This window comes from Natator depressus, chromosome 6 (genome assembly GCF_965152275.1).
Source record: "Natator depressus isolate rNatDep1 chromosome 6, rNatDep2.hap1, whole genome shotgun sequence".
Taxonomy (NCBI): Eukaryota; Metazoa; Chordata; order Testudines; family Cheloniidae; genus Natator; species Natator depressus.
The window spans coordinates 35,055,997-35,071,149 of NC_134239.1; the positions used below are offsets into that span (position 1 = coordinate 35,055,997).

General features: G+C 37.6%; 1 protein-coding gene across 4 annotated transcripts in view; it reads right to left on the reverse strand.

The window, feature by feature from the left end:
* SBF2 (SET binding factor 2) overlaps positions 1-15,153 on the reverse strand; it is a 563,151-nt gene that overhangs the window by 212,945 nt on the left and 335,053 nt on the right. For all 4 annotated transcript variants that reach the window (XM_074955034.1, XM_074955032.1, XM_074955033.1 and 1 more), the window contains exons 7-10: positions 8,032-8,164; positions 6,627-6,735; positions 4,850-4,963; positions 952-1,029 (exon numbers count right to left, since the gene is read on the reverse strand). In XM_074955034.1, the coding sequence (XP_074811135.1) occupies positions 952-1,029; positions 4,850-4,963; positions 6,627-6,735; positions 8,032-8,164 (434 nt within the window). The remainder of the gene's footprint in view (positions 1-951; positions 1,030-4,849; positions 4,964-6,626; positions 6,736-8,031; positions 8,165-15,153) is intronic.

The window sequence follows — 15,153 nt, forward strand, 5'->3', positions numbered from 1 at the left end:
TTTAGACACAGAATGGCTTTCTTAAAGAGTTGAGCTGACAATGTTTTCCAAACGAAATTCTCTTTTATTCACTGTTCTAATCAGGTTTTTGTCTTGCAGTAATGGCTTCCGGAGATGGTGGTATCAAATTTCATAAGTGAATGCAAGTATGTTGATTTCCAGGTTTACACCACCTTTTTCAGTCCGTCACTGGACGCTTGCATTCTGGAGCACTCTCAGCCTCTTACTTCGCTCTTCTCCTCTATATTTAGTTCTCATTCACTTCCAACAGCATTGATTCTTCCTCTTCTTTCTTTGTTTTTTTTATTTGTGAACTACTGATCTTAGGAAATCTTAGTGATGCATAGTAATTTCTGGCTTGGCTCTCTCTCACTGGTTTTACACAGTCTCCAGCTCAAGCTTCCAAACCTGTGGTGAGTAGTTTATGGGGCTGTACATTGCCCTCTCATGAACACCCCTCCCTCCATCACCTTAAATCCTGTGGAATTTAAGTTTTCATTAAAAAAAATTCTAGCCTACAACTACGTAACTGACAACTAGCCATTCTTTGCAAGTTTAACAAAATTTCAAGTAGGGGGAAAATACTCTTATCCTCCCAAGCCTACATTTAAAGAGCTCTAGTCTAGTTCAATAATAGCAATAATAATACTTTGCACTTCTATAGTACCCTTTACCTGGGCAACATTGATTTAGCACATTTCTCTTTTAACATACTGAACTAATGGAAAATAATAAATCTGTAGATTACTTTCTAACTTGTACTTCATGTCATTTCTGTTTAAGAAAAGTGAATACTTATAGTATTTTCTTGCTAAAGAACTTGTTCTTCCTCACATATATTGTAGGAGAATAGAGAAAAGTAAATACAGAAATCTAGCTTCTTAAAAGAAGCTAATTCTAAAAACTTAATATTTTTCTATTTATTACAAAGTCAGAAATAATGTGCCTTACCAGCATTTTTGAGTGTGATAAAGCCGTTCGTGGTGGAGGGAATGCATAATCTGCCGTTTCCAAATCAGGGTGTAAAACCTGTAACATATTTTTTAATTAATGAAAATAATTATTAAAAAGTGAGTACAATTGTTAACTTTTTTCCTGGTCTTATTTATTTTTTGTTATTACTTCAATTGATGGAATATGGGGAACGTTTGCAATAGATTTTAGTAGGTGTTGAATGTCAGGGTTGTCATCTTAAATGTCATAAGCAGCATTGTTAAAGTTCATGCTATCACTATTATTTCTAACTGGTTTTAATTTGCAACTCCTGTATTGCAAAGGCTTATAGCTGCACAACATAAATATCTCTGGGATGAAATTTTTGAAAAAATTCTAAACCCATAAAGGAAGTTTTTGGAGTACAATGTAGCAAGGAAAATGTTTCAGGTTTTTTGCTTATTTTGCCTTTTTAACAGTAAATCTTGATTTTGCTGTTCCTTTCTGTACAGCATTCTCTTTCATAGAATTCAACAGGAATCTTATACAAACACTTGCTGGTTGGGCCAGAACAGAACTGAATGTACATTCATTTAAATTACTTTTGCACTTCTGTATCCAGAAAATGGACTGCATTTTCAGTGAGATTTGTTAGGTCATTAATCAATAAATTATTTTATCATCAGTAACAACAATTACTTGCACTCCTGGAACATCTTTTGTCCAACCATCTCAAAGCATTTAGTAAACATTAAGTAAGATTCCAAAGCCCTTGTGAAGGAGGTAAGAATTATTACCCTGATTTTACATTTGTGTTAGCTGATCCAGAGAAGGTTAAGATATTTGCCTAAGGTCACACAGGGAGTCAGAGGCAGTCAAGAAAATAACTCAATTCTTCTGACTCTATATCTCATGGTGTAAGCAATAAATAAATTGACTCTCTACTGCAGAGTATAGTCCAGATTTTCAAATGTGACTAGTGATCTTGGGTGCTCAAACTGACACACAATAAAGGGGCGTGATTTTCATACAATGCTGAGCACCTGCTCTCTGAAAATCAGGCCCTTCTAGGGTGTTTTGAGTTAAGAGCCCCATAACCAAAGCACCCAATATCATTAGTTATTTGAAAATCTTGGCCTATTTGCTTACTCTGTTTAAAAGTACTGAGAATGAAGCTGTTCCTTAGCCCTGGTAACTCCTCAGTTTAAATTGTGGTGCTAAGCCACTACATTTAAAAAAAAAAAAAAATCTACTGTCACACACACAATCTGTAACTCCATCCAATTTTCTTTCATTTGTTTTCCTTTCTTCTGAGGGTTAAAACTTTTGCCTGAACCACACAGCAAAGCATGCACATGAAATGATCACGGATGAGCTCCAGTGTGGTCAACCCTATAAAAGAGAAGAGGATGGAAAGATGGAAGGAATGAGGAAAGAAAAGTGAAATAATCCAACCATTACAAAAGCTGTGTCAGGAAATCAGTCACCATATGAGGTTGGCCCTATTGGTCAGACCAGAAATGTTTGAAACAGTATTTTTCAGTTTTTGATAACGCTGGATAAAGGCCATTCCTTTGATGACAGGAAGCTTGTGGTGATTCCTCAATGTGGAATGATAATCAAGCATATAAAAAAAATATTTACTGAAAAACTGTAACTGGTCAGCTCTTCTTTTACAATTATTTTGCCAGGCATCATGGTAATTTAAAATTAAAATGGATTCTTGGAATTGTGCATTCAATTGAAAAGCCGCCAAGGTAAATCATAATAAAGCAGCTGAATTTTCAGTAATAATTATTAAAGCAAAATATTAAAACTGAGATGTATTTCCAAATGTATTATTAGGGAAAAAAAGGTCACTCTCCCCTTCTCAAATGTTAAGAAGTTACATGCCATAAATAAATGAAGTCTTATGATATGTGATAAGTGGAATCAGTTACAAATCAAGAAAGATAATAGTTCTTTTAAAAAGAGTTTTGTTAACAGAGTATTATGTGCAATTCTAGGCATAGAAAGGTGAACGTTCTTTTTAGAAAAATGCCTGAGAGAAGGGCAACAAGGCTAATTTAAGGCCTGATCCTGCATCCACTGAAGTCAACAGCAGAGCTCCCTTTGATTTCAGCAGTGCAGGATCAAGTACTTAGGGACAACAAGCAAAGAGTTCCTTATGAGGACAGGCTTAATGAACTGAACATGTTGGGTTCAACTTAACCCTTGCATAAGCTTCAATGGCTTCAACAGAGGTGAGCCCAATTACACCAAGGTAGGTTTGTAAGTAAATAAACTAGGGAAATGCAATCTAGATGGAACTACTATAAGGTGGGATCATAACCGGTTGGAAAATTGTTCCCAGAGAGTAGTTATCAGTGGTTCACAGTCATGCTGGAAGGGCATAACCAGTGGGATCCCGCAGGGATCAGTTCTGAGTCTGGTTCTGTTCAATATCTTCATCAATGATTTAGATAATGGCATAGAGCAGTGGTGGGCAATCTGCAGCCCGTCAGGGTAATCTGCTGGCAGGCCACCAGACAGTTTGCTTACATTTGCACGGCCGCCCACAGCTACCAGTGGCTGCGGTTCGCTGTTCCTGGCCAATGAGAGCTGCGGGAATGGCAAACCGCGGCCACTGGGAGCTGCTGGCAGCCGTGCAAATGTAAACAAACTGTCTGGCAGCTCACCAGCGGATTACCCTGATGGGCCGCAGGTTGACCCCCACTGGCATAGAGAGTACACTTAAAGTTTGTGGATGATACCAAGTTAGGAGGGAATGCAAGTGTTTTGGAGGATAGGATTATAATTCAAAATGATCTGGACAAACTGGAGAAATGGCTTGAAGCAAATAGGATGAAATTCAATACAGAGAAATGCAAAGTACTCCATTTAGGAAGGAACCATCAGTTGCACACATCCAAAATTGGAAATGACTGCCTAGGAAGGAGTACTTCGGAAAGGGATATGGAGGTCATAGTGGACCACAAGCTAAATATGAGTCAACAGTGTAACACTGTTGCAAAAAAAAGCAAACATCATTCTGAAATGTATTAGCAGGAGTGTTGTAAGCAACACACGAGAATTAATTCTTCTACTCTACTCTGCACTGATTAGGCCTCAACTGGAGTACTGTGTCCAGTTCTGGGCGCCATATTTCAGGAAAGATGTGGACAACTGGGAGAAAGTCCAGAGAAGAGCAAAAAAATGATTTAAAGGTCTAGAAAACATGACTTATGAGGGAAGATTGAAAAAATTGGGTTTGTTTAGTCTGGAGAAGAGAAGACTGAGGAGGACATAACATTTTTCAAGTACATAAAAGGTTGTTACAAGAAGGAGGGAGAAAAATTGTTCTTCTTTACTCTGAGGATCGGACAAGAAGCAATGGGCTTAAATTGCAGCCAGGGAGGTTTAGGTTGGACATTAGGAAAAACTTCCTAATTGTCAGGGTGGTTAAGCACTGGAATAAATTGCCCAGGGAGGTTGTGGAATCTCCATAATTGTAGATTTTTAAGAGCAGGTTAGACAAACACCTGTCAGGGATGGTCTATATAATAATTATCCTGCCATGAATGAAGGGGACTGGACTAAATCACCTCTGTAGGTCCCTTCCAGTCCTATGATTCTAAATCTAAGAAGATGTTTAAGTGAAAAATATACAAACCTCCAATATCATATCTGGGTATACCTGCATATAATAAAAACTGCTTGCCAAAGAGTAGACTGATGGGCCTTTAGGGCCCAGTGTAATCTCCATCTTCTAAATTCTAAGTATATTTGGTGTTCACAAACAATGTTAAGGAGTTAATTCATCTTGCTTTTAAATCTTCATAAGTCATTTTCAAAATGTTTCATAATATTCAATGATTTTATTTCTTTTTACATTTTTAAAAAGAGCTGGACAAGCTGATCAGGAAATAAGACTTACTAAAGAAAGAGCTGTTTGAGTTTGATGTAGCAGTGGCTCTGGGAGCTGAGATACATGAATACATTCAGGAATTTTAATTGTGCCTCCATCCAGGTCTGCTATAATTACATCCAACTGAAAAAGAAAAACAAATACTTTATATATAGTATGTTCTGTGATGCACATAGTTAAAACACCAAACGGACATTCAAATTTTACATATTATTTAACCTAAAATTTGTGAAGATAATATTACTTCACAATTCTACAGTGCCATTAATGAAGGAACTTGGGCACAAATAATGTTAATGAATGTAACCTCAAAACACCTATGTGAATCAGAGAGAGAGAGGGGACAAACTTTCAAGAGTGGCCTCTAGTTCTGGGTGCCTTAGTTTTTGGGTCTCCAACTTGAGATAGCTTATGACTGAATTTCAGAAGTGCTGAGCAACCACACCTGCAAAAATGGAGGACCCCAAAAATCAAAGGATACCTTGGCAAATGTTGGTCTAATTGAATTGCTCAAGGTCGCAACAGAAGTCTGAAGCGGAGCTGGAAATATATCCCTGTCTTGACTTCACATCCTGCATCTTAATCTCAAAATTATTCTTCTGAGTTTTTCCCTCCCTCACCCTATTTCCCTCTGACAGCTTGTATTGGTATTTGTAGAAGAACTGACAACAGGTTCAATTAATTGGTGTTTGAGAGTTTTTCTTTGTTTTTGCCTATTACTGATTGTCCTGCTTTATCTACTGGTACTTTTATTCCTGGGGGAATCCTGTGTCATTGAGCATGTGCAGAATCCATGACTCCTGCAGATTTCTTTGCTTCCCAGCAGAAAAATGACTTCTGACGGGGAAGCAAAGGGAAGCTGCAAAAGCGGTCATGCACCCCTGTCTGCACTGTTTGGGTGCCTGGAGCAGCCACTAGAGACATAAATCACCACCAGGTCAGGAGGGCTGGGCAGTCATGTGTTTGAGAGAGACACTCTGTCCCCTCTCAATCGCTATTGTGGCACACTCGGTGTGGAAGGGCAGGGCTTTGGGGGTGTTTCTGGGGAGGTAGGAGTGTCTCCTCAGGCAGAGCAGAATGTAGCAGCTTAGTGAATTGTTCCCATTGTTCTTAGTGAATTCCCCAGGAATATAAAACAGGTCTAAAAATTTTAAGGCTCTTTATATTGCCAAAGTCATGTAAAGGAGCCTTATTGTAATGGACAGTGTGACCTTATAAATGCTTATGGTGCTTTAGTGATTAGAATTGGTCTAAATTTTTGGACTGAAAAAATCTCCTATCAAAATGTGCTCCATGAATTGTTTGCTACTGACCTTTCTGGAGATGGTCAGTAGCCAATACAAAGTGTGAGTTTGAGTCCCCAGCCCTCACTTACTTTTCAGTTGCCTATGATGTAACACTGAGCATATGGCTGCATGTATTTGTTGACTAATAACTAGCCGTAAAGGGTCAATATTAGTTACATTACTATTAGACAGAGGAGGCTTGGGGAAATTCCTCCAGTGCTTCCCACTCCCATTCTTCATCCATTGTATTGTAGTTTAAATAAATTACCAAAATAATTTAAACCAGCTCAATTATATTTATTTTTTAACAAATAAATATATATAGAATTCTAAAATACTGTGCACAAAATTTTTTATTTTTTGGCGCAGAATTCCCCGAGGAGTTTACTTTGTATGGCTCTGAATAGCTTAAACTAATAATGCTTGAAGCACAAAAAATTCTCTACACAAATATCACATTTGTCACCATGACTGTACATAATCTTTTTAGGCATACTTACAAGCTCATGAATGTCAGCACAAAAGATGGAATGTACACCAATAATGAAAGGCGTTGGTGAACTGAGAACTTCTAGCAGCTGTGCAGGTAGAATTGGAATATAGGGATAGCTGTGAAGAGATTTAATAAAAAGTTATGCTTTTGGTCTGCCCCATTAGATGAAGTCTTTCTTCACTTTTCTGCCACCTATTATAACTACTTCATAATTGGTCAATTAAAATTCTGGGGCATTCAGTACATCAATTATAAAGTACCATACTCAAAGTCATGAGGACATTCTGGCATGAAAATATAAAGTAGTACATCAAAACCCCAGTCATTATCACAAGGGGCTTGTAATTCCTTTATAAAAATCTATCACAAATGAATAAACTGTTTCTGAATATGCATGTAAACTAAGAAGAAAAGACAAAAAAGAATATTCATAGTAATCTGTCTATCTAGGTTCTTATATGGTGCCCATTGATATGATAAATGTGTACAAAGAGATTATTATTGCACTAGAGACATTAGATCTGTTATGGAGCGCACACTAAGTTTTAACAATATAGTACGTTTGAAGTAAAGCATGCAGTACAATATATAATGCTAATTACTACTTTTGTATAGTGTCACATAACGAAATTCCCAAATGTAGAGCTTTGTGATGCAGACAATGTTTACTTAGGACTAAACTGAGAATACTACACTGTAATTGGAGGTGGGTCTGCAGCTCAGGTAGGCATACTAGCACTACCTTCGATCTACCTAACCTACCTAAAAATAGCAGTGAAGACATGGTGGCACAGACCCCGGCATGGGCTAGCAATGCGAGCACGTTCTTGAGGGTTCCCAGTGCGCTTGTACAGCTTGTATTGCTGCACCTTCACTGCTACTTTTAGCCATGCTACATAGATTAAAGGTAGCATGGGTATGCCTACCCCAACTGTGATGGCACCGCTGACTGTTGCCCTAAGAGGCTGATACACTAGCTTTTGACCTAAAAAAATGGGTTCAAATGTGGCTTTTTTCACAAGGAATTAGTTTGTCCATAGTGGACATTTGTACACCTTACAAAACTATCGTACAAACTGCTACAAGTGTCAGCCTCTGCTCGTGGATCATGACTGCATTAGAAAAAGAGATTTATAATCAGGTAGTATTGCTGGCAAGGTGTCTACACAGTATTTTTGTTAAATTACATACAATTTACATTGAAATGGATTAAATGAGATTTTGATAGATGAAGTACACAAACCGTAAGACCAAATGTCTGATCCTGAAAGCCTTTCCTCATGTGGTAATCCTTATTCATGAAAATAGTCCATTAACTTCAATGGCACATCTTGCATGAGTAAGGAAAACTTGTATAAATACAGGTTTTCAACATCAACTCCAAAGTGTCAAAGTTGTCTAACAAAACTCACCTATATTTGAGAGGAAACATTAAGGACTCCAGTGCTCTACAGGCATCACTGAGCCTCTGAAAACTTGCAGAATGAAAGAGAACCTTATTTTCTGTAAGGACCGCACAGAACAAGCTCAGAACATTTTGGATTCCTTAAAAAAAAAAAAAAGTGTGTTTTACTAATTATGAACCCATAGCCAAAACAGAACAAAGAATAAAAATGAAAAATTATTAAGAATTCTTGGAGTCACTGGAGGAAAATTTGTAATAAGTATGCAAATGCCTTATCCTGTGATTTTTCTGCATTTTCTTTGACCGTCAGTTTTGATTTCTATTTTTCAAGTTGGTATAACACCCACTGAATATTTTCCAGTAGTTCAAATATTTTCTATTACCCCTCCTTTTCTATCCCATTTCCAAGGATTTTCTCCTCTGAAAACAATCCTAACACTGCTTAACAATGACCTCAAATGGTAGTATGCAAAGGTAAACATGAATCTAGAGCCCATTATTGGTGGTTGATCCAGGCTCAACTTCTGAACCTTTATGTAATATCTCTGAAAGTATTGCTGATCATGGACAAAGAGTTCATGAGGTTTGTCTAGTAAACACATTCATACTTTTATCTGTAAAAGTGTTTTCTGTGAGTCACTAGGTTAAACAAAGGCCAGTAAAGCCTACACACTACATGTGACTGGAAGGAGTTAAAGAGGAGCTAACTGTCTAAACAAGCCCTGCAAGACTGAGGACAAGACACATGAATCAGAGTAGATTGGTTCTGGTAAGATTCATTTGGTATAATGAATAACCTGTTGCGTAAGTTACAAAGTAATGCACTCTTGGGGAAGACCAAAAAAAAAATGCATTTCCTTTATAGCAAAACGAGTCCCATCCTCTTAAACAGATGTGTCTTTAAGATATTCTAGAAATAAAGAAATTTCTTGAGAAATGCTGGAATTTATAAAATTTCCTGAGGACACAGACTGTGTTGTCACTAAAAGGGCTTGCATCACCTACGTAGGGTTTCTTGTTACCTTCCTAATAAAGATGGGGGGTTGTTTACAGGCAATTTTCTGTAGTGATCTTCTAAAACGGTATAGTTTTGCCTAACTACATTTTATTTAACACTTCTTAAAATAAGTTTATATTTTCTGTATTGCCAGTAAAATTTGTTTCTCTTTAAAAAACTGGGATTTGGAGCCTGTTACATTGGGGTTAAGCACTATTGCAGTGTCTTGGAGAAAAAGAACTTCATTCTGACTTCTGAGAAGGCTGAATCAAGAGTAATATAATGGTTTGTGGTTACAAACTCCATCCACATAGTACCAACAAGGGGCTGGCATAAACCACTGTAAACATGGAGAGACTCAAGCAACCTGAAGGATAGTAAGCCTTATTGCAAATATGAATGCAGAACAGTTTACTTTAAAACATGGGTAATACCCTCCAATTGTTTGTATCTAATGAGTGTACCAGCAATGTCATGTTTATATTCTGAAGAGTTAGATCTACTACTCTTCTTTCATTTACCTCTTGGAAGTTAATCCACCCTCCCACCCACTGAGAGACGGAGAAAAAGATTACAAAGATGACTGGGTTGGCTGGAAGTTCAGATTGTCCTAGTTGAAGAAATAGTAAGTTATGAATCTATAAGTCTTATTTGTATGCTATACTAATTCTCCAAAGAGCTGTTTTGTTCAGGTCTTCAAAATATTTTAATGACAATCTATACCACTGTAAAATAATAACCCATTTGTTAATTGTGCAGCACCTTTAGCAGACCTAGAAATCACTGGCTCAAAAAAGTTCTGAATAAGCTACTGAACCCATGTCTCTTCTCAGGTGGTTCTACGTATGGAAGTGAAAGTTCGGACAGCATTCTTTAGAGAGAGAAAGTACAGACTAATATTCACGCACTTCTAAAACTGTTTATAGGCTCAAGACTCTGAGTGAGGTATTGCTGCAAATATATCTGTGGCTGTGTTTACTAGCACAATCACTAGCAGTATCTAGGCCATGGTTTTATGATACATTAAACATGAAAGGTTCTACAGAAAATCAAGTTTTTTCATCTAGCTAAAGGAACTTCTAGCAAAAACCACTTTTTAGGAATAAACCTGAAGTGGATGATGATAGGTGGACCTGAAACTTCAAAATCAGTCTTATTACAACAAAGGTTACAAATATATATTTTTAGGTTGCTTTATCATATTCTTGTAAGAATCTGAAATAGTAGCTGACGATAGGTATATCTGACTCACAAACCATCCTATAAGAGCTTGCGTAGTTCTACTAACTATGTTATAATAAAAGAAAAGGCTACTGTGCTCAAGGTATTCCAGAAGGAAGGCAACTCCTATAAAACTCAGAGGAAGGACAGGAACATCCATATTCACATATTAGAAAGTTTTGGTGTATCAAAATTTTCTCAATGCTCATCTGATCAACATCTATAAAGAAAGATTCATTAAAAAGGTAATTTTCCCCCTCCCATTCCCATGTCACAATATTTGCCTTCTAACATGAGAGACCACAATAGATCAACGATTTTCCCTATATTATTGACTACAGCTGTGTGTTACGAATAGAGGGGTTTTTAAAAAAACAAAATACTTCTGGTGAAATCAAGCTGTGGTAGACAAAAAGTCCGATTTTTTTTCCAGCTATGTGACACAAGAGGTTGCAGTGGATTATGATGAACGTAAAACTCTAAAAAGTATCTTAATTCAAATACCTTGGATACTCAGTAAACTATTATCTAGGATCAACTTTTTTGGGGGGGGAGGGGGTGGAATCATTCTAAGTACATGTTCACAATCACATATCAAAGTAATACAGAGTTCTAAAAAGTACAAGGATAATTAAGCTACTGTTGACAAAAACATTAATAAGGAACAAAATTTGCTGTTGTAAATAAATTACAGGTATATTCAATTTAACTAATAAAGGATTGCCATGTCTCAATATAAATGGTATATGTCTTTCAATATTTATACAATGTATCCATGCAGCTTATTTTAAGATACAATAAACTTTTTACTAACAGGATTATTTTGGAAGATTTCCAGTCTGAGGCTAGTTCTACTGTTGCTTTAGGAAGTTGCTTGAGTGATTAAAAGAACCAATGCTCAGGCCATCTTCACAATCCAGTAAATATTTTTATGGATTACTTGTCCAGAACTAACACTTAGGAAAGTTTATTTCCTCTGAAACATTTGTATATGTCTCTCAAACTCTTTTTAACCCTGGCAGGTCATTCTTATTACAAATTTGCTTCACCATTTTCCTCTCCTACCTTGAATCCTGTTACAAACAACCAGTATGCCACAACTCTATGAAGAAGATCAAGGTCCCAATTTAAAATGTATTTTATATATATATGTACACACACACACACGCCCACCCACAGATACATATTTTACACATATACCCACCTACTCCCCATCCCCACACACATTTTGTATGTATACACAAACTGCATAAAAGCGGGTGTTTTAGCCCCACTTGTGCCACATACCCTATTTGTAGAAGTCTGAATACAAAAATAGGTGCACAAGTGAGCACTACAACTGCATGTAAAACTCCAGCTTTTTTTTTAAACTGGTTCTACCTAATACTTTGTGTCATTTGAATGCTGCATTCCAAACAAGCTGACAGACACAGAAGCAGCTTGAGCCTCTAGTTCTAGTAACTGCCTAGAAAGCAGTCATTAATATGCTAGAACTCAAGGGGGGAGGTGGAGGAAGAGGAGGAAACAACATAGCAGTGAGAACAAAGTAGTTGTACAATACAATATTACAGAGCGTGCTAGGGTAAACACCAAGCTAGTATACTATTTTATAGCTGAGAATCATTGCTTGCCAACAGCATATAACATTCAACTCACTTCTGATAGTTTATGATATAAGATTATAAAAGCGTTTTGGGGGAGGAAGGGGGTATGGTCCAGGACTGATTACATGAAGTTTTGGACTTAGGGTCAGTGTATTCTTCATTCGTTGATTGTTTTTCTGTTAGACATTCTTAGCTCTTAAGAATTTCACTTCATTTACAGCATGTTGGAAGCTAGATGGACTATAACTCTATGCTGAAGTTTAGATGAGTGAGCATTTTTCTACCTGTTGAAATTTGACCTTGGATGCAAGCAAAAATGTCCCATACATTTTTCATTTGCAAAAAAACCCTCTGAAACAAATGGTAGAATAAGTGATTAGGCATTTGAATTCAGCTACACTGAGTCTGGAGTTCATCAGTTCTGTCTTCATCACTAGGTGTGATCATAGATAACAAAAATTACTTTTTAAAAGGCCATATATAATAGGATAAGATGTAAGGAAAGTACGAATAAGTTAAATTATTTATTTGCAACGCTTTAAATTAAAAGAATGGGCAAAATCTCTCAAGAGTATCACGCCATATTGGTTTTACACACACAATGTAATCTGAATGTTGTGGTCTGTGTGTAAATACATACCATACACACAGAAAGCACACATTTATATATGTAGTACATATATATCTGTGATACGTGTACGTGTGTATGTGTGACTCTTTACACTCATTCATAAATGCAACTTTGACCTGGAATTTTCCATACTTTGTCTCTGCCAAATAAATGGTTTATATTTTTAAAACCATTCAGCCATTTTTTTGAGTTCTGAGTACACGGACATCAAACCATCACCACCCCTGTTCATTGGAAAAGAAAACCTGGCCACATTTTTTGGCCTAGACTACAGCAGTAACAGATGAATGCAGTTTGAAACTTGGCTTATGAACAGAGCTCAGTGAGGAATCTTCTGTGCATTATTAAAATTGGAAAAAATCACTTTCAAAAAGACCTTAAATTGTAAGGTATGCACTCTATGCTATACTGGAAGAAGGACATGAGATACTGGATGTAGTTTAATTAGGCCACAACTTTATTAACTGTCTGGGGCTACTGGATAAAGAAGTGTACAGAGCAGGTAACTCCATGATCATTTCATTACAGAAGGGGGCTTCCCCACCCCTTTTCTATCCTGGTTCCCAACCAACCCACTGCTGGGACCTTACAGCCCCCCTCCACTCTCAAATGAGGGTTAAGGTGGGTTATAAAGGAGAGGGGGGTTGGCTCTCTGCTGTGCCAGTCATAGGAGCCTCAAACACCCCCGGTTTCTGCTCTTTAACAAATACCCCCTGAAAATCCTTTACCAAACCATTTATCTGATCACGGTATCACTTCTCTATGGGGGACTTGTACTGTACATCTGCTCCACATTTACATAATGAGCTGTGACATCATATGCTCACTTCAACTAAGCCCCCACCCCTGAACCCTGTGGGGAAGGCAACCCGCCTCCCCAGTCTGCCTTAGCCAATCTGGCAGCAAAAAAATTCCTTCCCAGCCCCCCAGTAAAGGAGTGGCTAGCGCAGTCCTCACAGCAGATACTGACCAAACCTGGCATTTTGCCACTTTCAAGGGTGGGTGTTGCTCCACTTGGTCCAGGAGAAAGAGGGCTTCTCCCACTCAGCTGTCACCTCCTCTCTTTCCAGTCATGGGGGGGGGGAGAAGAGGGAGGGTGAGTCAGCATCCCCATTCTGACCTGCTCTGCATCTGCAGCAACATCCATGCCTCTCTGCCCTTAAAGTGGTATACCCCTTCCCCTGGAAAGCCAGACAACAGTCATCCATCCCCATTCCTCCCCCTGCTTAAGACGCGGTACAGACATAACCTGTGCATACCTTTCAAAAGCCAGTTTAAAGACACATTTCCCTAGCTTTTTGGCTTTGCACTCCAGAATGAGACATTTAGAGTTTGGGAAATTGGAAATCTATGCCGAGGGACAGGTTCTTCGAACAGTACCCGAGCTGGGAAGTTAGTCCCCTGCCATTTCTTGGGCCTTCCATTTTTTGGGTAGTGATAGGGTCCTGAAGCTCTCTCATGTCCCAGTGAGAACCTGGTCCCCAGTCTAAGCCCAACTTCCTGAAAGGAGTGTGGTAAGTTTACTAAACCTTCAACAGTAAACTTGTTGGACTACACCTTCTCTCTTATATACAGACTGATTTTGAAACTTGTGTGGCTCTGCTGTGATATCTTCATATTGCATTATTTTATTATTTGTTAAACACCTTATATACAGACACACAAAACAAGATTTTAAAATTGGGCCTCTCGAGTTAGATTCCTAAATCCACATACAGGCCCCCAGAAAGACAAACAACCAAAATGTCATTAAAGCCCTGAGAGATATTATTGCAAACAAACATTATAGAATAACAACCTTTGAGGATTTTGCATGCTACAAAGCATAACCATATTTGTTTTCAACCTTGAACTGTTTACTGACTTCAGACTTCAAGACACATCTGATGTTAAACTGTCAGGGCACAAACAGACAACATGAAAAACAATAAACAAGTTGATTTTCACAGATTACTCATCTAACAATCCACAGGCAAACATACATCCTGTTGAACCTTACACATATGCTGGAAAATTTTAAACAAGGCTTCCTGACTTTTGCTGTTTTCAAGGATTTAAAGGATTTGTAATATGTACTAAAATATCTGACATCCTACCCTAACAAATGTATTAATCTGTCTGCTTCCTGTTGTTCTACAATACCAATTTAAGCACTGCGTGTGTGCTCACACACAGAGTTTGTCAAATTGTTAACTGTAATTCACGGTGCAATCTTTCTAAATGAGACTAAAATACTATTGCTAACTTTTTAAAAACTTTTTTATAGTTAAATTTTAAACATAGGATTTGGAAATTTACCTAGCTCTACAGATTCAAATCAATATGCTGCAACAGGTTTCTGGCTCTTAGAATAGTGAGTAATAAGGAAAAGCTTAACCGAAGAAATAACCCACAATTTGGCCTGACTAATCCAGGAAATGGATCAGCAATGACCGAAAAGCTTCTCTAAAGAACACTGGAGGTTGACACTGCCTGTTACAAAGATTTTACAATTTGTACAGTGCAAAATCTCAAGGTGATTAGGAAACAAAAACAGTTGAGAAAAACACAGAAAACCTTTCATTTTTATTTTTAGATGTTACAGATCATAACTACAGAGGTACTTTTCTGAAGTACTGCTAATGAGAAGATAGATATGCTTGACTAATAAATAAAATGCAACACCTTTATTCAAAT